This window comes from Trichomonascus vanleenenianus (assembly GCF_965637985.1).
Source record: "Trichomonascus vanleenenianus strain CLIB 3782 genome assembly, contig: TRVA0_006S, whole genome shotgun sequence".
NCBI classification, from domain to species: Eukaryota; Fungi; Ascomycota; class Dipodascomycetes; order Dipodascales; family Trichomonascaceae; genus Blastobotrys; species Blastobotrys vanleenenianus.
The window spans coordinates 50,549-75,284 of NW_027481881.1; the positions used below are offsets into that span (position 1 = coordinate 50,549).

A 24,736-nucleotide genomic window follows, 5' to 3' on the forward strand; every position below is an offset into this window, starting at 1 on the left:
AAATCCGATGTATTGTCTTATACCGGTACCAAATAAAGCCATAGTCGTACATGGTATACAACGGTGCAACGGACAAGGCCATCGGCCTTGGTGTTCAGCAGGCGACTTGTTCCTAAATAGCCTACTTAGGCATCAATTACACTCTTTACTGAGAAGCTTACCAATTGACAGCTAGGCATTATCCATCTGTAGAGAGAAAAATATACGGTAGAGGCATCAGCACGTACGTGCGTGTAGTACGATACCTGCATGTTGCAGAACGGTTACGTTATTCCAGGGGAAAGGCCATCGGGGGGTCCCGAGAGCAACACAATTTGAGTGGACGCACTCGCGCGCGCGCGCGCGTAACGCAAAAGGCTCTAAAATAGTGTTAAAGATGCCAGATATACCTTGGCATCCCTATGTCGAAGGTACGACTACAGTTAGAGGTACTGGTCTGCGGGACCATTCTGAGGGGAAATGAGGAGACAAGAGAAATCGTACGACGACTGAATGCCCTTGGGCCAAATATGCTGGTCGTGTACGTCGACTTGGGGGTGCTGTATCCTTGGGAAACTTGCAATGAAATGGTTACCATGGATATGCCATAATCCTTGCACGTATGCCCCTCTGTCACCCCCTTTTTTCTCCCCTCGAAAAGGTGCGCAAATCTACCATCCATAAATGTGGATCGCCGGAATGTCTGCGTGTGAGACGCAGGGAATCTCCTAGGATATTGGGGCCATGGTATATATAGCGCTATAGAAAAGAAAAAAAAATCTGTAATCGCATTGCCTACGCACTTGCTTGGTTCGATTCAGATTCGTTCAGCGGTTTTCCAATGGACTGGTCTCTGGAGTTCTTGACGCCGAGCGATTTCATGGCCCAGGCAACCGAAGCGCTGACGACGACAGTGACATCGGCCGTGACGTCGTCCATTACACTCAACGGAGCGGCCCTGTCTGAAGTAATCAATCTTGAAGGTATCGACGAGGAGGTGCTTCCACGGCAGCTATATCTGCCAGTAAAGATATCAGCATCAGCGGCCCATCCAGTCGCGGAGAAAAGCCCCGAATGGCGCCAGGCTGAAGATGGCAAACTCGTGCGACCAATGGAGGCCCATGAGCGGTACTGCAATTCAAAAGGCGATGACGCCTGGCCACTGACCTTCGCCGTAAAAATTGAGCTTGGCGAACTCGACGAGGTGCTCTTCGTGGAGCGCATACGTCAAGTGTGGGGTCAGATAGCAATTGAGAATCCACACGCGACGTCAATTGTACAGGACTCGATGTTTATATGCGAGGTCCTGGATTCTGAAGAGCGAGTCCAGAAGTGGGTGGATGAGACTGTCATTGTTGATAACAAGTACAACTCAGCAAGCGAGCTGCACTACAACCATGGTTGCATCACTGGAACTAAGCTCTTCTATCTGGTAAAGCCGCGGCAGCTCGTGCTGTGTTCGCCACACTCGCGTCTCGATGCCCACGGCGCATTTCTCATCCTCCACACGCTTCTGTCTAAGAGCATAGACATTCCAGCTCGCAACATTGTTCCGGGCATCCCTGCACCTAGCATTGAGCAGGCTCTTGGCGCGAAGAACACGACGATGGCTCATGAACAGCAAGCTAAGGGAGTGCTCATGGAGGTCCAGGATAGCCTGCCGTCGTTGTGGCTGCGCCCTGATCTCAGCGTCCACACCCCGCCACAGCAAACAGAACATAGCAGCTTTGAATTTACTGAGCAAGAGACAGCAAGCCTCATCGAGAAGCTACATAAGGTCAACGAAGAGAGAGAGCAGAGAAACCAGCACGTGGTTAAAGAAGAAGCGCAGAACAAGCAGCACTACACTGTGACAACACTGTTATATACAGGTGTCATCGCTACACTTAAGCAACAGGAGGAGACGAAGTCGCTGAAATATTTTTGTGGGCCTTGTACGTTCGACATGAGGCCTAGCATTGGAGATAAGAGTAGCGCCGAGACGCTGTTCGGCATGATGGCCACGCAATGGCCTGTAGTAATTAAGTGCGAGTCACCACCGCCACCACCTTCTCCACTGAATATTAACACCTCACAATCAACCCAGAGCAATGGTAGCCTTAATGGTGGGAAGCCGTCTTCGTTAAGTAATGGCAGTCTGTCTTCTACAGCGGCGGCGGTGGCCGTGAACAGCCCTGTTAATGGCACTAGCAACAGCGCGAACTCAATTCTTGCATCTCGGACTGTCCCCTCTGCCGCAGTTTCTCCTGTCAGTGCTACATTCAACCTTACTGGGGTTAGCTCTCCGCCGCACCAAAGCTCTCCTGTAAGCGCTGCGTTTAGCATCGCCAAGAAAGCGGCTCATCTGAGGTCAGTGGCGTCGCATTCAACGTTCTCAACTGTCCAGAGCTCAGCGGTTACCCATAACAGCTCCCCAGAGGAGGTCGAGTACCTCCAACGTATCATGGAAAACGTGGCGCATTCATTCGAGCTACCTAAGAGAATACTTCGTGACAACATGCAAGACGGCATTGGCAATCCCGTTGGATCAATCAAGCCAATGGCCCATGCCGCCAGCACAGTGTTGAAACAGCTTATGGTCAGCGAGGTGGTCCATCCGACCCCGGTGGTCAACTCAGTGGGGGATTGCGAGCGGTTTCTTCGACGAAGGTACGGATCCAGTATAAAAGTCAAGGATATCTGGATAGGTACTGACTGCGTGACGCCCAAGGTCATTATCATGGCGTGGACTTTTGCAAGTAAGCTTCACATTGAGATGAAGTACAACAATGCTTATTACTCCAAGTCATACATTGAGAAGTTTCTTGCCGACATGCGCAAGTACATAACGGCGGCCGTTGAAGCGTATTAGTCTTCATCCATCTGCGATCTATTGATGCATTTGCTGCTACATCCATCCCTTCCTTTTCAGCACCCCATTTGGGGACTCTTTAGTCCTGTGGTAATTAGGTTATTCGGTGAAACGCGTTTTGATCAGATCGACAATAATGATATCAACGCTATAGGGGGGTTTTAATTTATTGTAGTCATACATATGGACTTAACGAGTTATGATTTTATGAATTGACAACAATTGTCATATTGAACTACTCATCTTATCCATCCCCACCCAGAGCTAGCACCCGATTACTACTAGGAGAAGTATACCTACTATTAGTGCCGATAACCTTGTAGCGCAATTGACTTGGGGGCCAGCCCCCAAACCCCCGTAGCTCCGCTCCGCGGAGGGGTTGAGAGGGTTGATAAGCACAACATCTCCGCAGAGTCCCTGGGGGATTGGGGGACTACCACGCCAGGAGAAGTCAGGGGCTATGTAGACTGCAGAAGAGTGTACCTGCAGCAATACGACTGCCTCTACGATGAAACATGAGATGAGTGTTCTTAGCAGGAACGGATTGCATATCATTCCGATACACTTGACGTACCGATAGTATTATGGTGATTCAATTGGCGCCGTTCAACCATCCATTACGGTTCAATTGTATTTATATTAGATACTTTTCAATCGCATTTACGCCGCATTCACTGTTCACATCGAGTGTATCAACCCGTGCAGTTCACTTACCCGTACAGGGCAGCAAAGCCAAGCCAACCCACCCTTACCCTCTACTCTGGCTGTCTTGGGTCAGATTGATGCCGTGGTCATGGCCCGATCTGGCGACTAGCCTATATAGATTTGCCTCCTGGCTCAGACCACATGGGACCGATACATTGTTACCTGTTTCGGAAGACCCGTTCCAAAGGAGACGCGGCTGTGCAGAAAACGTGGTCCACGACGTAGTGGCTAGTGTACATTACACTCTATTGATAGCAACACATCAACGACGCAGGAACAAGTCAAAATATTTGCCAATGAAGGACTGGCATACTTGTACAATGTGATCACGACAATTGCCGCTAATCAACGCACACCCAATAATTGCTGGTGGGCCTCGGCCCTTTGCAACCTGACCCTGGAAAGACGCTACAATGACTTACGAAAATCCCGGACCCCTCCTGCATATAAAGGGTCGAACGCTATGGAAAGTGGGGGAAAGGAGCTATAGACGTTTTACATTCGTTTTCATATTCATCGGCGACCGTCGTGGCTGCTTCGCTCTTAATGTGTGGTGATGTCGCCGCCGCAGCGGCATGACGCCATAGGCTTGTGTTAGACAGCACCCCAATGCGCACGCCTCTCTCCTTGCGCGCGCAAGCGAAACAGTGGGTGCGTTATCGGGAAGCAGGACACCGCTGGACCAGTGGACTATCAGCGTCGTCTGAAAGCTGGAGAGAGAGATAAGGCTCCTGGAGCGCAGGTTATCGCTGATAGCGCTATCAGAAGAGCTCTTCCAGGGAGAATATAAAAAGACCATGAGTGCATCGAAAGAGATTATTGCTACCAGGTGTGCAAAAAATAAAATAAATGGGCCAAGTGCAGATGATGATTGCCTCACGCCGCATGGGGTTGGCTGTACGTACGTACGTATGTAGAGCATGTTTTAATTAAGAGCGACGACCCTGGATACCGCTTTACTCTCGGCTGTTCGACTGGACAACACATATATAAGTGGCGCTGGACGGACTTGGCCAAGAAGTTCTCGACAAAAATACATCCTATACTATGTTCCAGTAGAGTTGCACCTGCTGTTTGTAACCACATTAGACAATAGTTTGGATTAGCCTCTATTTAAAAAAGAACGCTGCTGCTGCTCGGAAGAACATTAAAAGCTACTATTAAGCTCTTGTTTGGCCTAGTTTAATTTGGACTAAATACCGCGTTTCCTCCGAGCCAGATCACCTCGAGGACACCTGAAATATCAGACCAAATCTTCTATCTCGGCTATTCCAAGGCCTACTTACGAGAAAAAGAGAAGAAAAAAATAAGCCAAAAAAGATGTCGTCGGTTTCGCTGTCGAGTCAGTGGGTCGAGGCCAATAAAGATTGCCGGACGAGGCCGCTGGAACCCTCAGAAGTGCTTCTTTATGAACTCCGGGAACAGGTTGTGCTCTCGGCGACCCTCGGATTTGGAGTCAAGGCGAGCGAGGAGAGCGTGATTGCCCGGCTGCGCACGGCGTGGCGGGAAGTGGCCGTGCAATGCCCACACGCCTTCTCCAAGGTCATCACGCGAGAAGGGTCGCTGTGGTTCGTCACGTCGCCTGTGCAAGAACAGAAAGACTATGATACAGTCCAGGATGTGTCGCTTGTCGACGAGGCGTTCATCCTCGAGGCCAAGTCAGACGGCGACAGGTACCACGATAGCGATGGTAACCTCAAGCCCCTGACACTGCCATCTACCATGCAGTTACACTACAATAAAATGACCAGCAAGGTGACGCTGACGTGCCCACATTACCTGTCCGATTCGATTGGCGTGCTCAAGGTGCTCGACATGATCTTCCGGCGGTTCACGCAACAGCGCCTCGACGAGGTGCTGCCCACTGTGCGCGAGAGCCTGCCATGGGCACTTGAAACGGTGCTCAATATCCCCGATCACGTGTCGAGCATGGCCGAGAACTACGCCACCGAGAAGCTCGACGAGTACACTCGAACGCTGAAGGAGTCGGTCACCATAGCGCCGCATGCGCCGCACGCGGCTCAGAATGGGTCAGCAGCCGCACCAGCCGCAGTTAAGCGGCTTGGCATCGAGCGGCTCGACTTCAACGCCGAAGACACGCACTGCATCATCGAGAAAAGCAACGGGTTTACCCTCATGTCGCTCATTCTCGCCAGCATCGTAGAGGCTACCCGGGGCCAGACGGACTCGCCCGGAAGCCCCGGCAGCCCCGGCAGCCATGGGACGGCTCCCGTATTTTCCAGCCTCGCGCGAGTCAACCTTCGGGGCACTGCGCAGCGGCGGTGCGATGAGCCGCTTCTCGGCAACTATGAGGCCGTGCTGCCTATGAATGTAACCGTCTCTACCAGAATCCGCAAGACTATTGCGCGCATCCTCGATTACTTTGCCAACGAGCAGGCCATTCTCAAGAATAACAAGTACAACGGCACTGGCCGTGCGCGGGAGTGTTACCGGGCGATTACCGAGAACCTTATCTCTTGGCTTAAGGAGCAGCGGTACAATACGTCTATTAATGCTGCTCCGCTGTTCCGAATCCTTGACGGCGAGGCCTACCTTGAACCGCGATACAACGACGGCGAGCTTGTTATCAAGGACCTCGAGTACGAGGTAGCTGTTTCTAACCTTTTGCCGAGACAGGTCTCGGTCTTTGCATGCAATTTCAACGGCCAGCTGCATATTTCGACTAACTACGATGCTGGTTACTATACTTCGGAGCAGATGCAGGTCTTCCTGCGTGATATCAAGGACTCCATTTTCAAGGCGCTTGAATTCTAACTATTTCTTTGGCTATATTCTTAATATTATGAATATGTGGTAACATCTAATTGTCTAATCTGCATTGACATTGACGTAGTACTTGTAACTGAGTTGTTCATAACACGGTGAATAATTACCGCATACAGCCTTTTACAGTGTTACAAACCACTTCTAAATCCCCGTAACAAAAACTGCCCTGCGACAGCTCTACATAATTTCCGCGTAGCGGAACCCCCAAGGGGGTTTGGGGGGATTATAGTAGAGCTAATGTATTCGAGGGCCAGCCCTCGAGCTCCCGTAGTTGGGGGCTCTGCCCCCAAACCCCGGTAATTAGCTGCGTCAACGTAGTTACTTATAATTGTTATTTATTGTAACGCTTCTATATATATTGGTCGTACCGAAACGCAAGTCATTAATGGGCTTGCCCAATCAAATTCTCTCGTTCAATGACAATCCGACGGCCGCTTACTGTTGAATACTCCGCTAGGTAGTCGACATGCTCCTGAGTAAGGAAGCCGGCAAATAGCTCGATTTGTTGCAAGTCCTGCGCAGTTCGAAACAAAGCTTTAGCGCACTTGGTAATAGTACTGGCCCCCTGGAATGGTAATGCCATGTATACCCTGTGAATAGAAGTATTGGTATCTCGAGAGTCAATGTAGATGTTGTCGTGGGCCCCGCTTCTCGACATCTTCTCTTGCGCTTCACTCTGCCCAAAGTCATCTGCAATGAACATGACTGGCTCGAGAGGAGGGATCTCCAATGGATCGTGGACTAGCTGAGAGGGCTGTTTCCGGCCGATAAATAGAGTCTCTATTGTGTCGGCAAAAGTGTCCACCACGCCGTTCATCCATCCGTCACCGTACTTTACAATGTCAGTTATTGCCAGGACCTTTAGTGCTGGAACAAAGACTTGAACGGGGTTGGAGTTGCCTTTGCGGCTCAGGAGTAATCCCACAAGGGTTCCTTTTTGCTTCGAGATGTGGAGTTGTCGAAACCACCCGTGCACCGCCAAGCTCTCAATGGACTCGGTCAGCACCAAGCGCGCCTGGTACCGCACGCTGTAGAAAATGGCCAGTTTCGCGAGTCTCTTGCAGTCTGTCAGGGCATAGTTGAAGGCGACATGCGTCGAGTCATCGATCTTAATGCTGAGAGCATGGAGATACCGGCCAAATGCATTGCCTAGGTAATAGTTTTTAAAATCGAATCCCACCGAGCAGAGAGGGATATGTGCCGCGCTCTTGCTGTATATCGACAGTTCAACGTCTGACGATGGCGTTTTCCACTTGAGCATTCGATGAGCCATTGAGGGGGATCTTTTGTCGTCGCCATACAGGAAAACCTTTTTAGGAAAGTCGCCAGACCATACCACTTTGAGCAGTCGACTGATGGGCAAGTGCCCTTTGGGGAATTCCCCGAGGTAGATATTAAGTATTCCAAAGGATGCAAACTTCATGCGAAACTTGAGCAATGCCACCAACTCATTGAACTTGCGACGTGAGCCCCAGGAGAGCGAATTTATTGGCGTGACAGTCCAATCGGCAACAACTGTTTGGAGCTGGATATTATGTTCAGTCACCCAGATTGCGGCATCCTGCCATTGGAACTCGGTAAGGTGTTTGAAGAGCTGTTTGCACACGAGTTCAGCATTGTAAGGGTATCCTCCGCTACTAGCAAGGTCTTCAAATATTAAGTCCAATGCTTCTTCGGGGAGGTTAAGTAGACCCATCTCCGGCTGTCGACAACCTGTATATACACACCCATCAAGCTGTTTTTGTTATCGAGATATTTCCAATTAAGGTTGTTAACGCTGTAAACAGATCTACGAAGGAAATCTTAATATCATTTAGAATACCTCGTCATAGTGAGTGTCTCATAAAGTCAATACGCAAAGGGTGTATTCGTTGAGCCAATTTATTAAACCAATTGGCTAGCAGGTAAATGGGAAATATTCACGCCTAGATGCTCTAACTAACCGGAATACTTGACAATAAATATGCGACAATTGACGAATACCTAATCCTGGTGCTCGTGCTCTCTCTGGAACCAAGTCCATGGAGGTGCAAGAGGCCGCATGTTGTAGACTTCAGGCACAATGTCCTCACAAAAGTAAACAAAATGTCCGACAAAGTTGCCAACAATCGATATCTTCAACCCCGAAGGGCCATTGAGCAGTCCAGTCACCGCCGCCGAGTACCATGGGAAATAAGACGCCTCGAACCGAAGAAGACCCAGAATGGACATCTCTACATGGGGGTTTCGCCGACACCACAGGTACGTCAGGCTGTCAGAAAGATAAAGGCTGAGAAAGGGCCCCGTTCCGAAGCCTAGTAGGTGGCTAACCACTGCTACGCCCAGGTTGAGGAATGCACAGATGGAAAGAATCCACATATAGTCTCGCGAGCTGTGGCCATAATGGGACTCCTCAAGCATGCGCGAAAACTTGGTAATGAACAGCACCTGGAACAGAAAGCTTATACTCAGCGGGCCGAAGTATATGAAGGTTGTCAGAAGCCTCCAGTACTCATGCTCCTCAAACACCTTGCGGAAGCTGTACATCACCTGTAGCTCCGAGATGAGTTCGCATTTATCGAGCACAGCCATGCCAATAATCCCGATCGTCCAGTATCGCGTGACCTTGGGGATGTCGAGCAGCCGCTCCTCGACAAAGCGCTCCATTGTACAAATGCCGGTCGTAGTATGTGTTGTCGTGTAGAGTGATGATATGTGTCAGATCACGGTGATATCGGAGGTGGTTTACACCGACACCCAACGACCGACCATAGTGGCACAACGATGATAGAGAATACATGGACGGATCGACAGGAGAAGGTAAGTGATAAGCTTGCAAAAGTGTAGTAGGGGATGTGTATCAGGCTAACTAGACATTAGATCATCCGTGGCCCTTACTCGTACCTGCGCAAGGTACCAGGGAAGGACTTCCGGCCGCAGATGATTGCTGCCTTCAATTCCTTACTGAAGGTTGACGAGGAGAAGCTGACGCTGATCAGTAGCGTTATTGAAATGCTCCATACTTCGTCATTGCTGTGAGTTTGTTTGAACCTGTTTTTTAGTGCGTGGCGGCTGGTCTAACAGGTCAGAATTGACGATGTAGAGGACAATGCAGAGCTGCGGCGAGGATATCCAGTGGCACACTCGGTATTTGGTGCTCCGCAGACAATTAACTCAGCTAATTACGTCTACTTTGTGGCTCTCCAGGAGGGCCTGAAGTTGAATCATCCTGAGGTGATTACTATTTTTACGGGTAAGTCAATTATGGGGAATTGATTGACCTTGGGGTGATATGCTAATTGGATTAGAGGAGTTAATGAACCTCCATCGGGGTCAGGGGCTTGATCTGTATTGGCGGGAGACCTTGGAATGTCCTACAGAGGACGAATATTTGATTATGGTTATGAACAGTATGTCAAGACGATGTGCCATTGGTAATTATGCTAATGGATTAGAAACCGGTGGGCTATACAGATTGGCGGTCCGGTTGATGCAGGCCATTAGCGACACAGGTCTCGATCTCATCCCGCTGGCCAACCTCTTTGGCATTGTTTATCAGATCCAGGACGACTATTTGAATTTACAATCGGCAAAGTACACGACTAACAAGGGATACTGCGAGGACCTGACGGAGGGGAAGTTCTCGTTTCCCATCATCCATTCGATACGAGCCGACCCGTCAAATAAAGAAATACTCAACATTCTGAAGCAAAAGACTACAGATTCTACGCTCAAGCAGTATGCCGTTAACTACATGGCAGAAGTCACCAAGTCGTTTGACTACAGTATCAAGACGATCTCACACTATGAAGTGCAGTGCCGCGCTATTATCGATCAATTTACCCAAAAGGGTTATGATACTTCTTTGCTCAGTGCCATTCTCGACAAGATGCTTTCTTTTCTAACGTTATAATGCTTCGCTATGCTAATGGATGATTCATGACTGGTAAACTGTTCAGCATTAACAACTTTTATAAGTTCATACTGTCGATTGAAAATGGCTTTCCGCCGGACCATAATCCTAGTTAGTGCTCCGTTCATCATTAATTAAACTTGGGCATCAGTTCGCCCAAAACTCATTGATTGCTAATGATATCTCCGCGAAGCGGAGCTACGGGGATTTGGGGGCTGGGCCCCCAAGTTCAATTAAGAATCTCCTCGATTCTATATATCTGGTGGTACAGAGGTCTGCATATACAGTACATATATTATTCTCAATTGCTCTAAACCTTTTGCAAAATCATGGCTTCTCAAGTGGTGTTAGCCAAACGGTTCTCGATAGTCGGCTGGGAATGGCTCGCCAAACGCTTCAAGATAAACTCGCAGACAGGAACTCTTGTGCCAATCAAACGACTTCTCCGGCATGCAGTGGCACCGCAAGTTCTTTTGCTTCTGCGCAGCAGGACAGTGAGCGAACGGTGGATGCTTGTACCCAATATCGTCAAAGAAGTGAAGCTCGTCTCGATCCATGAACAGGGAAGCGGCAATGGAGTGAACTGGAGCATCACCCCATCGCTCGTAAAAGAATCCGCCCGCCTTGTCAAGATGCTTAAAGTACTCCTGGTACGGCTTGGAACGCCAGAAATCAGCATCGGCAACCTCAAAGTTGGACCAGAAATGGCACATGTTGTACTCTTCCCGGTTGTCCTTGTCGCGCACAAAGTTCTGCAGCGCATTATTGTGGATGTACTCCGGGTGCTGGTCGAGGAACTCCCTGGTCGTGTTCCACAGGGTCGGGATCGTCTTGGGCCACTCGGTAATCGACAGAGTCCAGCCGTACTTCTTGTTGTTCTCCCGCATGTACTTAAACACGTCGTAGTCAATGTCACACAGGAGATCGGTCTCAGGCTCGACTCGCCAGTAGTACCGATAGTCCTTCATGAGCTCGTTCTCAAAGAAGAAGCCGCTCTCGAACCGGCACATGTGTCGGTATTGCTCGTTGTCGGCGTACATGATACCTTGTTCATGCATCTTCTTTCGCTCCTCGGCGGCCTTCGTCTGGTCGATCCACTCCGGGTAGCTCCAGTGCTTTTTCTCGATGAGGCCGAATTTGACCTGGCCCGACACCAGCGCCGAGATCTGTTCCTTGAACTCGTCGCTAAACTCCTCGTTGTTGAGGAAGACCCAGTCATAGTGGAACTGATAGTTCCACCGGTCTTCGACGGCTCGCACAGAAGGGAGCAGCTTCTCGAGGTCGTTGTTTCGCGCCAGAGTCACGAGCGTAGCGTTCTCCCGCCTCAGCGAGTGGTATTTGTCGTCGGCCCATTTCTGGCTGGTACCAACAGTCGTCTTGATCGTGTCCTGGTTCGACCACAGCGAGTGTAGCATCAGCGTGAACACAGCCACACCCACGAGCCAGTATATGACCCGGAAATATGACCTCATTTGGTACAATAGTTGGCAGAGGTTGTTGAATGAGTGTGTGTGGGTAGGTGGGAGGGTGTTGAACGGGAGTAGGAAAGTCGACCCCTTCTGAAAAAAGTGAACTGAAGACGGAGGGGTTTTCCCAGTGTATTAAAAAAAAATATTTGGGTTCAAGCCGCCGGTAAACCTTCGCTGATACCCTATCTCTCTTCTATTCCGTGTTCAGAAATTTGTTAGAGCTGTCCAACGAACGCGAGGCGAAATATTTTTTTTCTTTCCGCCGCTTGGTGTGTTGGCATGTACTGTCAGTTGTTCCGCGTCGCATACGTATACCCCTGGTTCTACGTTGGAAGCCACCACCTGCATGAAACCAAGTCAGCCTCGATCAAGGCTATTTTAGGTTAATCCTAGCTAGATTAATGGTTCATCTTAGATTAATGGCTGTGGGTTTTATTAACGTAGGCTTGTAATTTAGTTCCGAAGTCTTACCGGTTGAATACAATACATCTGATAGGGCTTGTAGAGAGGGTTATAGTTGCCCACTTCATTGTTCCCTCAAGGTGATTAGCCCGCCATGATCGCTCCGTCCAGTAGTGTATGGGGATAAATGTCGGCATGTCGGCATGTCGGCGCATGCGCAGGCGTTGGGAGTTTTATAGCCGTCCCAGCACACCAAAAAAAAAATTGCCGAAGTAAACTACACCGACCCCCCCCCTGGATTAAGATGGAGTGCGGCTGTGCAACTTTGGGATAGGTCGCGGGCTTCCACCTTCCACGTACGGAGCTGTGCTGCCAATTTATTCAGGTCCATGAACGTATCGAGCCCGTCGTATATGCGAGAGCGTTCTGGGAATGTCGAGTAAAAATCCGAAAAAAAAGCCCTCCAAGGCAAACCTGAAACCAAAAAAAGGGGCAAATGGCCGACCGAAGGCGACTAGAAAGCTGTCCTCTCATCACAGCAGTACGGTGGACTCGCCCATTTCAGACACCCCCCTTGGCGGATTCCTTTCTCCGTTCAGATCTGCTTCGAACCAATGGGTCGCGCGGTATGTCTACATCTCGTTTGCCCTTATTCTGAGGGCCGCCGTCGGGCTGGGTCCCTACTCTGGGTTCCAGCAGGAGCCCCTACACGGAGACTTTGAAGCGCAGAGGCATTGGATGGAGATGACGATCCATGTGCCCATGTCGGAATGGTACTTCCATGATTTGGAGTGGTGGGGGCTGGACTACCCGCCATTGACTGCATTCCATTCCTGGCTGCTGGGTAAGGTTGGCTCCATCGTCAACCCCGCGTGGTTTGAGCTTTACAAGTCTCGGGGGCTTGATGACTATGACCTCAAGTCTTATATGAGGGCTACTGTGCTTATTTTCGAGCTTCTTCTCTATATCCCAGCCGTTATTTGGTTTGTGCGGTGGTATGGCAAGAACCATTCACTGCTGACCTCAATTGACCAGTCAATTGCCTCAGCCGCTATCCTGTTCCAGCCTGCTTTGATTCTCATCGATCATGGGCATTTCCAGTACAATAGCATCATGCTGGGTCTAGTGCTTCTGTCAATTGTTAATCTAGCGTACTCCAACAAGCTGGCTGCCTCAGCTCTGTTTGTCCTGGCGCTCTGTTTCAAACAGATGTCCCTGTACTATGCTCCTATTATTTTCGCCTACCTGCTGGGATGCTGTACAATTCCGCGAATCAACTTTCTGCAGCTCATTGGCATTGGTCTGACTGTGATCTTTACGTTTGCCCTTATGTTTGGGCCATTTATGCTCGCCGGAGGCATTGAACAGCTCAGCCAAATGCTTTTCCGCATTTTCCCATTTGCACGAGGCTTGTTTGAAGACAAAGTCGCCAATGTTTGGTGTTTTGTTAACACCTTCATCAAGATTAAGAACATCTTTTCGGTCGCCGAGCTACAGAAATTGAGTCTGTTTGCTACGCTGGCTTCGATCGTGCCTCCAATGGCTCTAATTTTCTTCTACCCCAGGAAGCACTTGGTGCCATGGGCGTTTAGTGCTGGAGCATGGGGTTTTTTCCTCTTTTCATTCCAGGTACACGAGAAAACCGTACTGGTGCCGCTAATGCCAGTTACTCTGCTCCTTGCCAGCTCCAACGCAGACACCATTGCTAAAATCACTTGGGTCAATAACATTGCAACATTCTCGTTGTGGCCGCTTCTCCAGCGTGAGGGCCTTCAATTGCAATACGCTACAATGTTCTTCTGTTGGAATTGGCTTGTCGGCAACTTTGACCTTTCTCGGGCTTCCAAGATTCTACCAGCCAACACATTATGGAAGCTGATTGTGGTTGGCTCCTATGCCGGTCTTGTCGCCCTACACCTAGCAGAGGCATTGGTCCCTGACTCCTATTACTTGGAACGATACCCAGACCTGTGGGCAGTTCTAAACGTGCTACTCTGCACCCCCTGCTTCGGGCTGTTCTATCTGTGGACCTTGTATAAACTTTATGTACATTAGAATCTTTCTTAATTTATATTATTAGCAGGGATATCCCCCCACAGCGAGTATAATAGAATCAATCATGTTTATTACGCACACTACCTAATGAAATATTTCCCATAAGCGAACTCAACTTGTCATGTCGGAATGATCCAGTCAAGATATTGAAAGGGCGTGGCATTGACCACTTGCTCTCCTCTCGGCCATTTATGCAATCAGAAAACGGTGCGAATTTCACGTTGCGAGGTATATCGAGAGTACAAAATATGTATGAGGAAAGAAAGTGGATTGTTGGTCTGCTGAAAATTTATAGTCGCTCGTCGCGTTCGCGGGCGCAGGATTGATGTCGTACATACGCCGCGCGGCATATAATTTAGGCAATATTATAACGTTAATACATCTTATTTTATAATAGGCCGGTGCCGGCCGGCCGGCCGCGATCAATCGACCAATATCGATCGATGTACCGGTAGCAGGCTATGAATCACCACTGGCACAATGTGTGAGATGAAAAAGTATTAGGCACTATGATCTATCTATTTCAGCAAGTTTCTATATGATTAGCTTTGTTATTGCTTTAATAGGAACCCTCAATATACGTATGGTCCTCAGCAAAACTGTAAAGGTATCTGGTATATAACCATCATCCAATACATAAATGTGATAAAAAGCATAGAAATAATCTAAATACAGCTCGGAATCCTGATATTTTTGAGCCTTCTATCGGGAGTAAACAATCCCCAATGAGGTTCCCATTTTGTAGATTCGTCCCACGACTTGGCTTTCCACGGCTCGTCAAACGCTTCGAACCAATACCATCCGACCTCATCACCTTGATTCAGGCAGACCCATGAATCTAAGAAACGCTGCAGCTCTCGAACACCTGGACGTGCTCGTTTGAGTGGCTCTCCTTCCGTGGGCCATCCAATTTCAGAAATGATGAATTTCGTTTCGGAAGTCGCATTGATGTTCCTGGCAATATAATCAACAAGGAAATCGAAAGTCCAAATAGTCGAATGCTCTACATCGATCCCTCCAAAGAAAGGATGGATATTTGCAGATACGATGTCCACCTCTTTTGCAAGGGCAGGGTTCCATTTCGAGCCAATCTCGGACGTTGCTACCGGCTTCACGATGTGGTTTCGTTTGAGATACTCCTTTACGTATCGAATGTAACCCGTAAGTTCCATCACAGTTGCATCTTCACGAAAGAGAACTTCATTGCCCACGTAGATCGAGTCGATGAGTTTGTGTGGGTATCTGGATAATATTTCCTGGAGGTCAATGAACTGGCGAAGCGATACCTCGAGCTTCCTATCTATCCAGAGCCCGATGGAAATAGTCATATCAACCCCCAAGTCTTGAATCGCCATCAAAACATGGTCCACTTGGTTACAGTCAGTCCCGTACAGTCGTATCCTTGATGTCAACTGCGACAGTAGCGCGATATCTCGGGTAACGGCCTTCATGCTGACTTGGCAATCTGGGTATTGGGCGTTATCAGGAGTATAGGTTATACCATAAAACACTTTGTGCAGCTGGGTGTCGTTCATAACGGCAAGGATGTCTGGATGTTGGCTGAAGTTCATGTGAGTTGAATTTGGGGTTATATCCGGCAATCGGAGCTTGCGAGAGTACGCAGTACTTTGGTCAGTAAAGCTGGCAATGTTAGTAATCGGAGAGACGTTCACAAGGAAGGTTACTCACTAGATATGGATGCAATGACCAATTACCGAACCACACAGTACAATTGCGAGCACAATGGACCATGCCCTTAGCCGCTTATACTTCCTGGTGGTTTCCATAAGTGATTCATCTTCCTGGCTACCACTTGATGAGGAGGAGATAATTCTCTGAGACGGTAGCGTTGCGGGGTAAGCAATCACCTTTGGTGTAACTGCCAATGATTCAGCAATTCGATTTATATTCTCATTGCTCTTGAATCTGAAGTATCGAGATTGAGTCGGGCTTTTGCTACATGGTGTATCAGAGTCAGATTGTAGCGAAATCAGTTTGCCCGACTGTAATATATCTTCGCCGGTCTCGGCTTCCACCTCACTAGAGGTCTTTTCATCATCAGCAATTCCTTCCTCTTCAAACCGATTTTCCTGTAATTTGGCGGTCACAAGAGACTCGACTGTAGCTTCAGAAACTATAGCTGCGTCATGTATTTGCTTCGGAGGAATAGGAATATTGACTGCTGAGTTATCGGAGGTTGATGGGCTTGATGATGAAAAATTTATGGTAGACTTTGGTGCGCTTTTTCCTGACAGAGCATTAGTACCCTTATTGTAGAAGGAGGCTAGTCTGGAATATCGTCTTGTCGTCTGCTGTTTTGTCGCATCTCCTACTTGTTCAAACAAAAGCGTTAGTCAGTGCACCCAGTTGGGATAGTTAGGGATATTTAATACCGCTTTCAAAGTCAAATTCAGTACCATTAGTGCCGGAGTATACCGATTTTGAAGCGTACTTATCTGCAATTGGTGTTTTTACTGCTGCGGCGGCTGTGTTTGCTGACTTTATTAGTGCAGATACCGCTGTTTCATAGTTCCCAGAGGTGCCTATTTCAGGATTCTTGCTATTCTCACTCTGGGCATCTGTCATTTGAAGCTGATGCTCATGTGTCCCCGTTTTGTTAATGTCATCACCTTGGTCGAATCGACCACTGGACGAGCCAGTAACGTTCCTGAGTCGCCGGGCCGAGTCCTTTACAAATCCAGAGATGCTTCTCTTCTTGGATACTCCACCCATGTCTCTGCTATGGAGCTGCAGTTTGTCTGTATTAAAGAAGGGTCTTTGCTTACAGCAAAATAAGCAGGAGGATTAGTTGCTGTTTTTATTGAACTTTATTTTTGAGCCGCACTCGCCGCATCCGCCGCACCCCGCCTCCGAAAGCATAGGCACATAGCAAAACAATAGAAATGATCCTTCATGCAGCTCCATACATATGAAAATTAAGTTATCGTTATATGTACCGTATTTGCTGCCCCTACTTCTGCGTTACAAAAACAGAGGCCCGAGCAATCAAGCCATCGGTACATACTGTACAAGTTGTTTTCCAGAACTATGAACAAAAAAGCGTTCCTACTATTGCTGCAGTCTAGTCTCTCTCAATTTCGGTTATGAGCATACTAAGACAAAATTATGCGTCTTAGGTCGTCTTTATCGTAAACCTATACAGTAGTCTATATATTGCCGTGACGCGACGCGCCCCGTATGTTGATGTTGGTGTTCCATTCGGGTTTTGGGTGCGGAGCGTTGCCAGGGCAACAACCATCCGCAGTCAGCAGGGCGCCAAAAATGTGTAAACAAAAACTAACCCTGATCCTCAGTCCGGGTAGTAAGACAGACACTGTCATCAACCAACCCACGCCAGATTGCTTGCCAGTACATATGAACGTGGCAGCCGCCTCAATTGTAGGAGATAATTCGATACAAACAATTTGGCCCCATTTATTTGGATTTTGACCTACACACTCGATACCCAGATTTTGATATTTTGATCCGTTAAGTGCGGAACGATGGCGAGCCGGGTAAAGCGACAGTCGCAGACTTTCTCGCCGATTTCGAATGTGCTAGCTACTGACGACAAGTCTACCACGAGCAGCTCTGTCCAGGATGCCGAATTCCAGGAAAAGAAGTGGGTGTGGATCCCAGACGACAATATCGCGTTTATCAAGGGATTTGTGGTCTCTGAGGAGACCAATGGCATGTTCAGAGTGCGGTGCAGCGATGATTCGGTAAGTGACGCGTCGATTCTGTTGCGAAAAACAAGACTAACTGGGTGTGTTCAGGACCGCGTAGTAAGCGCCGAGATTGCGGACAAGGTGAACCCGCCGCAGTTCGACAAGGCTGATGATATGGCTGAATTGACCTATCTCAATGAGGCGTCAGTCGTGCATAATTTGTCAACTCGATACGCAGCGAAGAATATCTACGTAAGTGGTCAAAGCATGGCAAAGCCAGGTGTGAGGAGAAGGGCTAATTAACGCAAACAGACTTATTCAGGACTTTTCTTGGTAGCGGTTAACCCGTATGCGTCACTACCGATCTACGACAGCGACACTATTGCGGCGTACAAGAATAAGCAACGCGATGAAACCAAGCCACATATATTCGCTGTCGCGGATTTGGCGTTTCGCAACATGCTGGAGCTCAACGAGAACCAGTCGATCCTAGTCACTGGTGAATCTGGTGCGGGCAAAACCGAGAATACCAAGAAAGTTATTCAATATCTTGCAGCGATCACATCAGAGTCACACCTGTCGCAGCAAGCACGAAAATCTAAGCCCAATTCGCCGACATTTGAACAGCAGATCTTGCAGGCGAACCCTATACTAGAAGCGTTTGGTAACGCCCAAACAGTTCGCAACAACAACTCTTCGCGATTCGGTAAGTTCATCCGAATCGAGTTTAGCAAGTCAGGGCAGATTGCTGGTGCCTCAATTGATTGGTACCTTCTCGAGAAGTCTCGAGTCATTTACCAGAATACAAAGGAGCGAAACTACCACATTTTCTACCAGCTCTTGTCAGGTGCTTCGAGGGACCACCTCGAAGGGCTCATGCTGGAACCTGAGGCTAATAGCTACAATTACCTGAAGAACTCAAACAAGCTTATTGAAGACGTGAACGACAAAGAGGAGTTCCATAAGCTCATTTCAGCCTTGAAGATTATGGGCATCTCCTCTGTGGAGCAGAATGAAGTGTTCCGCCTGGTGTCTGCCATTCTGCATATCGGCAACATCGAGCTTGGTGCAGAGAACACTGATCAAGGACGCATCCTTAACTACCCACAGGTAGAGAAGGTGTGCCACCTCCTTGGCATTAATCCAGATCAATTTTCCAAAGGTCTTCTTCGACCACGAGTGAAAGCCGGCCGTGAATGGGTAACTCAGTCGCGAAGTGCTTCTCAGGTTCGGAATGCGCTTGATGCTCTGTCCAAGAGCCTTTATGAACGTATTTTTGCATACATCGTGAATCGTATCAACGATACCCTCGAGCGTACCAATGACAATACAACCTTCATCGGTGTTTTGGATATCGCCGGCTTTGAAATTTTTGAGAAGAACAGTTTCGAGCAGCTTTGCATAAACTATACCAACGAGAAGCTCCAGCAGTTCTTTAACCACCATATGTTCGTTCTTGAGCAGGAGGAGTACACTAGAGAAAACATTGAATGGAAGTTCATCGACTTTGGACGAGACCTCCAGCCAACCATTGATCTTATTGAAAAGCCTAACCCAATGGGTATCTTTTCCTGCCTCGATGAAGAGTGCGTTATGCCCAAGGCTACGGACAAGACATTCACTGATAAACTGAACCAGCTCTGGAGCAGCAAATCAGAGAAATTCAGGCCATCTAGACTGACGCAAGGGTTCACCCTGACACACTACGCTGCTGATGTTGAATACAGGACAGAAGGATGGCTCGAGAAAAACAAGGATCCACTCAACGACAACGTAACGCAATTGCTCGTTGATTCCTCGGAGAGAATTGTTCGTGTGCTCTTTGAAGAGGAAGCAAAGGCGCAGCACGCTGTTTCTGCTGCAATGGGAGGAGCTTCTCGAGTGAAAAAGGGTATCTTCAGGACCGTAGCTCAGCGTCACAAAGAGCAGCTCACGCATCTGATGACTCAGTTGCATTCGACTCACCCCCACTTCGTGCGATGTATTATTCCAAATCATGAGAAGAAGCCTGGAAAGTTCGACAATATGCTTGTCCTCGACCAATTGAGATGCAATGGTGTTCTAGAGGGCATTAGAATTGCGAGAACAGGTTATCCAAACCGACTCTTCTTTTCTGAGTTTAGACAACGATACGAGGTGTTGGCAAAAAATATGCCTAAAGGATACGTTGAGGGTCAAAAGGCTTCCAGCATCATCCTCAAGGACATGGGCCTAGACGAGAACCTGTACAAAATCGGTCTTACCAAAGTTTTCTTCAAGGCTGGTGTCCTTGCAGAACTTGAAGAGCGCCGTGAATCTATGATCCGCCAGTTGATCTGTCGGTTCCAGTCTGTTGCTCGAGGTCACCTTGTTCGGCGTCAAGTGGAGAAGGAGCTTTTCAAGTCCCGAGCCACTCAGCTCATCAAGAAGAACTTTGAGACTTACCTCCAGCTAAAGCCAAATCCATGGTGGAAGCTCTATGTCAGAATGCGCCCGCTCCTGCTCGCTGCAAAGGCAAATGGTAGCAACCGCATTCGGGACCAGCAATTTAAGAAGCTTGAGGAATCAGTAAAGCAATACGAATCTCAAAGGGCAAAGTTGGAAGAAGATCAACGAAGGGCCGAGCTCGAACTCGAGCGAGTGAACAAAGTCTTAGAAGGAGAGCGTTTGATCGCACTTGACAAGGAAGAGATTTTGAAGCGTGCAAAGGCAAGAGAAAATGAGCTGGAAGAACAGTTGACAACGGCATTAGAAGAACTCGAATCTTTGGAAAGCCAGTGTGAACAATTGCTGGAATCCAAAAAGCGAGTCGATGCCCAGGCTGATCTCTGGAAGAAAGAACTGGAGAATGGAGGTCACATTATAAGTCTACTGGAAAATGAGAAGAAAGAACTCATAGACAAAATTGCTGACACGGAGGAAGAATTGAAGAACATTCTTGAGGCCCAAGAAACCAAGAATGGCGAAAGTCAGAAGCTGAGCGAGGAACTCAAGTTCTTGAATAGCCTTTTGGCCGACAAGGATAAGAAGATCAAAGAACTTGAAGAGAAACTCAAGGTATCGGACCAGGAGCTGGAAGGCAAGGTTAAGAGCTTGGTAAGTGTTTGTCTTGTGAATATGTCGAGAGTATTTGAACTAACTGTTTTAGACGAGCAATTACGAGTCTGCCTCTAAGCAAGTAAAAGATCTGTTGAAGGAGAATAAGGACATTCGTTCCCAATTGGATGATCTTTTTAACACGTCGTCTGGCTACGAAGAACTTCTCCGGAAGAAGGAGTCTGAACTGGCCACGCATAAGTCTGATATTTCTCGGCTCAAGGAAGATCTGGAGCAGATTAACAAGGTCAAATATTCCCTTCAGCAGAAGCATGACACAATGGAGAAAGAGCTCAAGGTTGCGCGACGAGATATGAAAGAGCTTCAAGAGAGCTACTCTCGCCTAGAAAAGGAGGCGGAGTATTCCAGAAAGCTTCTTGAGGCTAAGATCTCTCAAAATGAAAAAGAGTCCCAAGGTCGAAAATTGCTTGACAATCAGATACAAGATCTCAAATTGGACCTCTCAAAGCAGGCGCAGGCATTCGCTGCGGAGAAACAGAAGTTCCAGGGTGAAATCGACGCTAAGCAGGCTAAGATTAACAAACTCGCTTCAGAAAAGGAATTGCTCAAGACCGAAAATGCTGAGCTGCAATCTGCTGCAGATGAAAAAGCTTCACTTCTGCGCGAATTAAAGGTTGAAAAGGAGAGATCTGCAAACGTTGAGAGACTCAGGAAGGAGTTGAGTTCGTTGAAACAGAAGCTAGAGGTTACCGAGAAGAGCAAACAAGATACCGACGCATCTATGGTAGACTTGGAAGGAAAGCTAAGAGATGCGAGCAGGAAATCCAATTCTCTGGACAATATGCTGCAGGCTGCTGAGAAGGAGAAAGAGCGATTGTCAAAGACTGTTAGCGAGAACAAGAGTAAGATCGAAGAACTCACTCAGCAAAAAGAGTCCCTCATGATTGAGAAGAGCCGTCTTTCTAAAGAGCTTGAGGATTCAAGGCTCATTGCTTCCAATGAAGCTTTCGAGAAGAAAAAGGCGAGAGAGGAGCTGTCGAAGAAGAACGACCAAATCGAAAAGTTGCGCTCTTCTATTACTGAGGAGATCAACTCTCGTGTTAAAAAGCTTACTGTAGAAAAGCAGGCTTTGGAGACCAGCGAGAAGAGGCTTCAAAAGGCACACGAGGAGCTTAATGTGCAGCATGATACACTGAAGATGCAGCGGGAAAAGCTTGTTCGAGAAGTCGAAGATTTGAACCATGACATATCTAGGGAGCAGAAAACAGCTCTTGCTGCAGAACGACTGAAGAATCAGATTCAAGAAAAATATGACAAGCTAAAAGAGGCCAACGAGAACCAAAGACGAGATCGCTCTGAAGGGGATGTAGCCAGAAGGAAGCTGATATCTGCTCTTGAAACAGCCAAGAATGAGCTCAAGGAAAGAACTGATCAACTGATGGTACTTCAAAAAATACTCCATCCAAAATCTAAGAGCCCTTTGGATTTATCGAAGACAAGTCCTGAAATTGACAACCTTGTCGACCTTGGTAAGAGGGTCCAAGATGCCGAGAAGGCGAGAAAGGATGCCGAAGAGTCCAAGGCTCTTTTGGAGGCCCAGTTGAAGGAGATGAAAGAGAGATGGGATAAAGAACAGGATGAGAGGGAATCAAAGTATTTCGCCAGCCGTCGGGCCATTTTGGACGACTTGACTTCTTCTCCTACTCAGAAATCTAGCAAAGGCTTCGTGCCAGGCCACAAACGACCGATGAGCACATCGTTCGCCAACATCAGTGTATTCGGTGGTAATGAGTCCAACAGCCGGGGAACTTTTGGAGCCAACTCTCGAATGGGTCCTCCAAAATCTAGCCCAATCTCACTCAATAACTCCAGCTTTGGCGCTTCCCTTGGCCGTCGGTCTATTGCTAGTGATGAAAGTGTCGGTGACAAGGAAAATGTTGATTCTTCTTTGCCCAATTTCTCTGGCAAGTCCGTTGAAGAAGTTGAGGACATGTTTGCGTCGCTGCAGAACTCCAAGAATGACTTACTGGCAGTGTATCATGACACCTCAAAGAACCTGGTTAAGGTCAAGGAATCGCTTGCGGATACTCAACAGGAAAAGAATCGTCTTGAAAAGGAGTTATATAGCCTTCAGATGTCTACCCCTGGATTGCCAAACGGTGGACTGGATCAGTCGCAGATGGCAGATCTCCAGGTACAGTTAGAGTCTGAGATTGCACGGAATGAGGATCTTCTTAGTAGCATGAGGCTCTACAAAGGGCGAGCCGAGGAATATTACAGTCGCCTAGAGTCGGCGGAGACTGTTGTTCTCAAAGCCAGCCGTGCAGAGCAATTTGCAAAGAGTCAGCTTAAGGAGGCCGAGGATGCTCTCATCCAGGTCCAGAGTGATTATCGACAAGCTGAGAAGACGATCATGGAACTTCAGTCTAAACTGCATAAGCTGGAAGGTGAATTCGAGGACAATACCATTGATCTGAGCCACACACGCCAGACACATGAGCGCGTGGCTAAGGAGTTGGAACAGCTCAAAGACCGATATAACCGAGATGTCAAGGAGGCTTCATCGTCGTTGGATGCTATGCGGTCTCGATACAGTGAGGAAATCCGGCTCTTGTCGAATGAGCTAGAGGCAGAGCGCCAGAAACGTGCTGATGCCCAACATCAGATCAAGACTTTGGAATATCGCATGGATCGGATGAAGAACAGTAACGACCCGCCAGCAGAAGGATCATGGGTTGGCATCAAGAATCAGCTTGAGGCACAAGTTGAGGAGCTCTCACGGCAGAATGAAGAGTCTACTCTCGCGTACCGAGACTCGCAGAAGCGAATTGGATCGCTCCTGTCTCAAGTGAGAACCCTGCGGACCACCATGGACGAGATAACCGTTGACCGGGATCAGTTGCAGAAAGATAAGCGTACTCTGGAGCAGAGGCTCAGTGAGGTATCTGAACGATTTGAGGAGCTTGCGCAGGGCACTGAGCTGCCGAGATCGAGAGGAGCATCTGTTTCTGACAAAGAGATTCAAGAGCTGCGAGCTGCCTTGAAGCGACAAACAGAAATGTCTCACGCTGCTGAAGAGAAGCTTAAGAAGACGCGGGAGACGCTTGAGCAGGACCACTTGGCGATCCAGCAAGAGCGTAAGATGAATGAGGAGCTGAGAACAGAGCATGCTGAACTAGAGAAAGAGAAGAATGCGCTGAATCTGAAGATAATCGACCTTGAGGCACGGCTGCTAAGGCCCAAGACTGATGAGACTAAATACCTTCAGGAGAAAGTCCGCACACTTGAGGCGCAGCTGAATGAGCAAATTCACAAGTATGCCGAAGAGACAAGGCAGCTGAGGTCTAACGATCGATCGGTGAAGGACCTGTATAACCAATTGAGTCAGAAGGATAAGCATATCTCTCGTCTGCAGGATGATGCCGCTCGAAGTGATTCTCGTGTACAGAGACTTACGGAGTCTTTGGAGGCAATCCAGAGCTCGGAGACGGCTCACAGACAAGCCGCACGAAGAGCCGAGCGAGAGGCCAGAGATGCTAAGGAGCGGGCTCTTCGATTGGAGAAAGAGCTTGAGGATTGGAAGAGTCGCTTTGAGTATAGCACCAACCGGCAGCCTTCGTTTGTTTAAGTTTTTATTCATGATACATATTGTGTTTTTTTTTAATTGAATATATGGTATTGCAATTGGTTAACATATACTCAAATGCAGGCATTACTAGCTTCCGTAGTCGATTGAAGCAGCGGGGATTCTCTGCGAAACAGAGCCACGGGAGCTCGACTGCGTGGAGGGTGAGGTGCCTTTGGTGTGAGGAAGGTATGCGGCTTATGCGGCTGGGGCATGTTGGGAGCTGCGTGAGAAAACACCGACTGAAATTAAAGATGTGAAATATAC

General features: G+C 48.2%; 9 protein-coding genes across 9 annotated transcripts; 5 read left to right on the plus strand and 4 right to left on the minus strand.

Moving 5' to 3' along the window:
• Positions 1-820: 820 nt before the first annotated feature.
• On the plus strand, positions 821-2,830 carry TRVA0_006S00584 (uncharacterized protein; the record flags this gene model as incomplete). The annotated part of the gene is made up of 1 exon (XM_076683009.1): positions 821-2,830. One exon carries the CDS (start codon positions 821-823, stop codon positions 2,828-2,830), a length of 2,010 nt encoding a protein of 669 aa, XP_076542617.1.
• A 2,025-nt stretch (positions 2,831-4,855) lies between these two features.
• TRVA0_006S00606 (uncharacterized protein) lies at positions 4,856-6,310 on the plus strand (the record flags this gene model as incomplete). Its single annotated transcript, XM_076683010.1, has 1 exon — positions 4,856-6,310. The coding sequence occupies one exon, from the start codon at positions 4,856-4,858 to the stop codon at positions 6,308-6,310; it is 1,455 nt and encodes a 484-aa protein (XP_076542618.1).
• Positions 6,311-6,704: 394 nt separating this feature from the next.
• On the minus strand, positions 6,705-7,745 carry TRVA0_006S00628 (uncharacterized protein; the record flags this gene model as incomplete). Its single annotated transcript, XM_076683011.1, has 1 exon — positions 6,705-7,745. The coding sequence occupies one exon, from the start codon at positions 7,743-7,745 to the stop codon at positions 6,705-6,707; it is 1,041 nt and encodes a 346-aa protein (XP_076542619.1).
• Positions 7,746-8,305: 560 nt separating this feature from the next.
• DER1 (derlin) lies at positions 8,306-8,968 on the minus strand (the record flags this gene model as incomplete). Its single annotated transcript, XM_076683012.1, has 1 exon — positions 8,306-8,968. The coding sequence occupies one exon, from the start codon at positions 8,966-8,968 to the stop codon at positions 8,306-8,308; it is 663 nt and encodes a 220-aa protein (XP_076542620.1).
• A 117-nt stretch (positions 8,969-9,085) lies between these two features.
• Positions 9,086-10,214, plus strand: BTS1 (farnesyltranstransferase; the record flags this gene model as incomplete). Its single annotated transcript, XM_076683013.1, has 5 exons — positions 9,086-9,121; positions 9,182-9,336; positions 9,391-9,554; positions 9,610-9,711; positions 9,757-10,214. 5 exons carry the CDS (start codon positions 9,086-9,088, stop codon positions 10,212-10,214), a joined length of 915 nt encoding a protein of 304 aa, XP_076542621.1.
• A 347-nt stretch (positions 10,215-10,561) lies between these two features.
• KTR1 (glycosyltransferase family 15 protein) lies at positions 10,562-11,686 on the minus strand (the record flags this gene model as incomplete). Its single annotated transcript, XM_076683014.1, has 1 exon — positions 10,562-11,686. The coding sequence occupies one exon, from the start codon at positions 11,684-11,686 to the stop codon at positions 10,562-10,564; it is 1,125 nt and encodes a 374-aa protein (XP_076542622.1).
• Positions 11,687-12,517: 831 nt separating this feature from the next.
• On the plus strand, positions 12,518-14,140 carry ALG6 (dolichyl-P-Glc:Man(9)GlcNAc(2)-PP-dolichol alpha-1,3-glucosyltransferase; the record flags this gene model as incomplete). Its single annotated transcript, XM_076683015.1, has 1 exon — positions 12,518-14,140. One exon carries the CDS (start codon positions 12,518-12,520, stop codon positions 14,138-14,140), a length of 1,623 nt encoding a protein of 540 aa, XP_076542623.1.
• Positions 14,141-14,805: 665 nt separating this feature from the next.
• TRVA0_006S00738 (uncharacterized protein) lies at positions 14,806-15,927 on the minus strand (the record flags this gene model as incomplete). The annotated part of the gene is made up of 2 exons (XM_076683016.1): positions 14,806-15,781; positions 15,830-15,927. The coding sequence occupies 2 exons, from the start codon at positions 15,925-15,927 to the stop codon at positions 14,806-14,808; spliced, it is 1,074 nt and encodes a 357-aa protein (XP_076542624.1).
• Positions 15,928-17,643: 1,716 nt separating this feature from the next.
• Positions 17,644-24,472, plus strand: MYO1 (myosin 1; the record flags this gene model as incomplete). The annotated part of the gene is made up of 4 exons (XM_076683017.1): positions 17,644-17,862; positions 17,917-18,060; positions 18,121-20,883; positions 20,936-24,472. The coding sequence occupies 4 exons, from the start codon at positions 17,644-17,646 to the stop codon at positions 24,470-24,472; spliced, it is 6,663 nt and encodes a 2,220-aa protein (XP_076542625.1).
• Between the last annotated feature and the right edge of the window lie 264 nt (positions 24,473-24,736).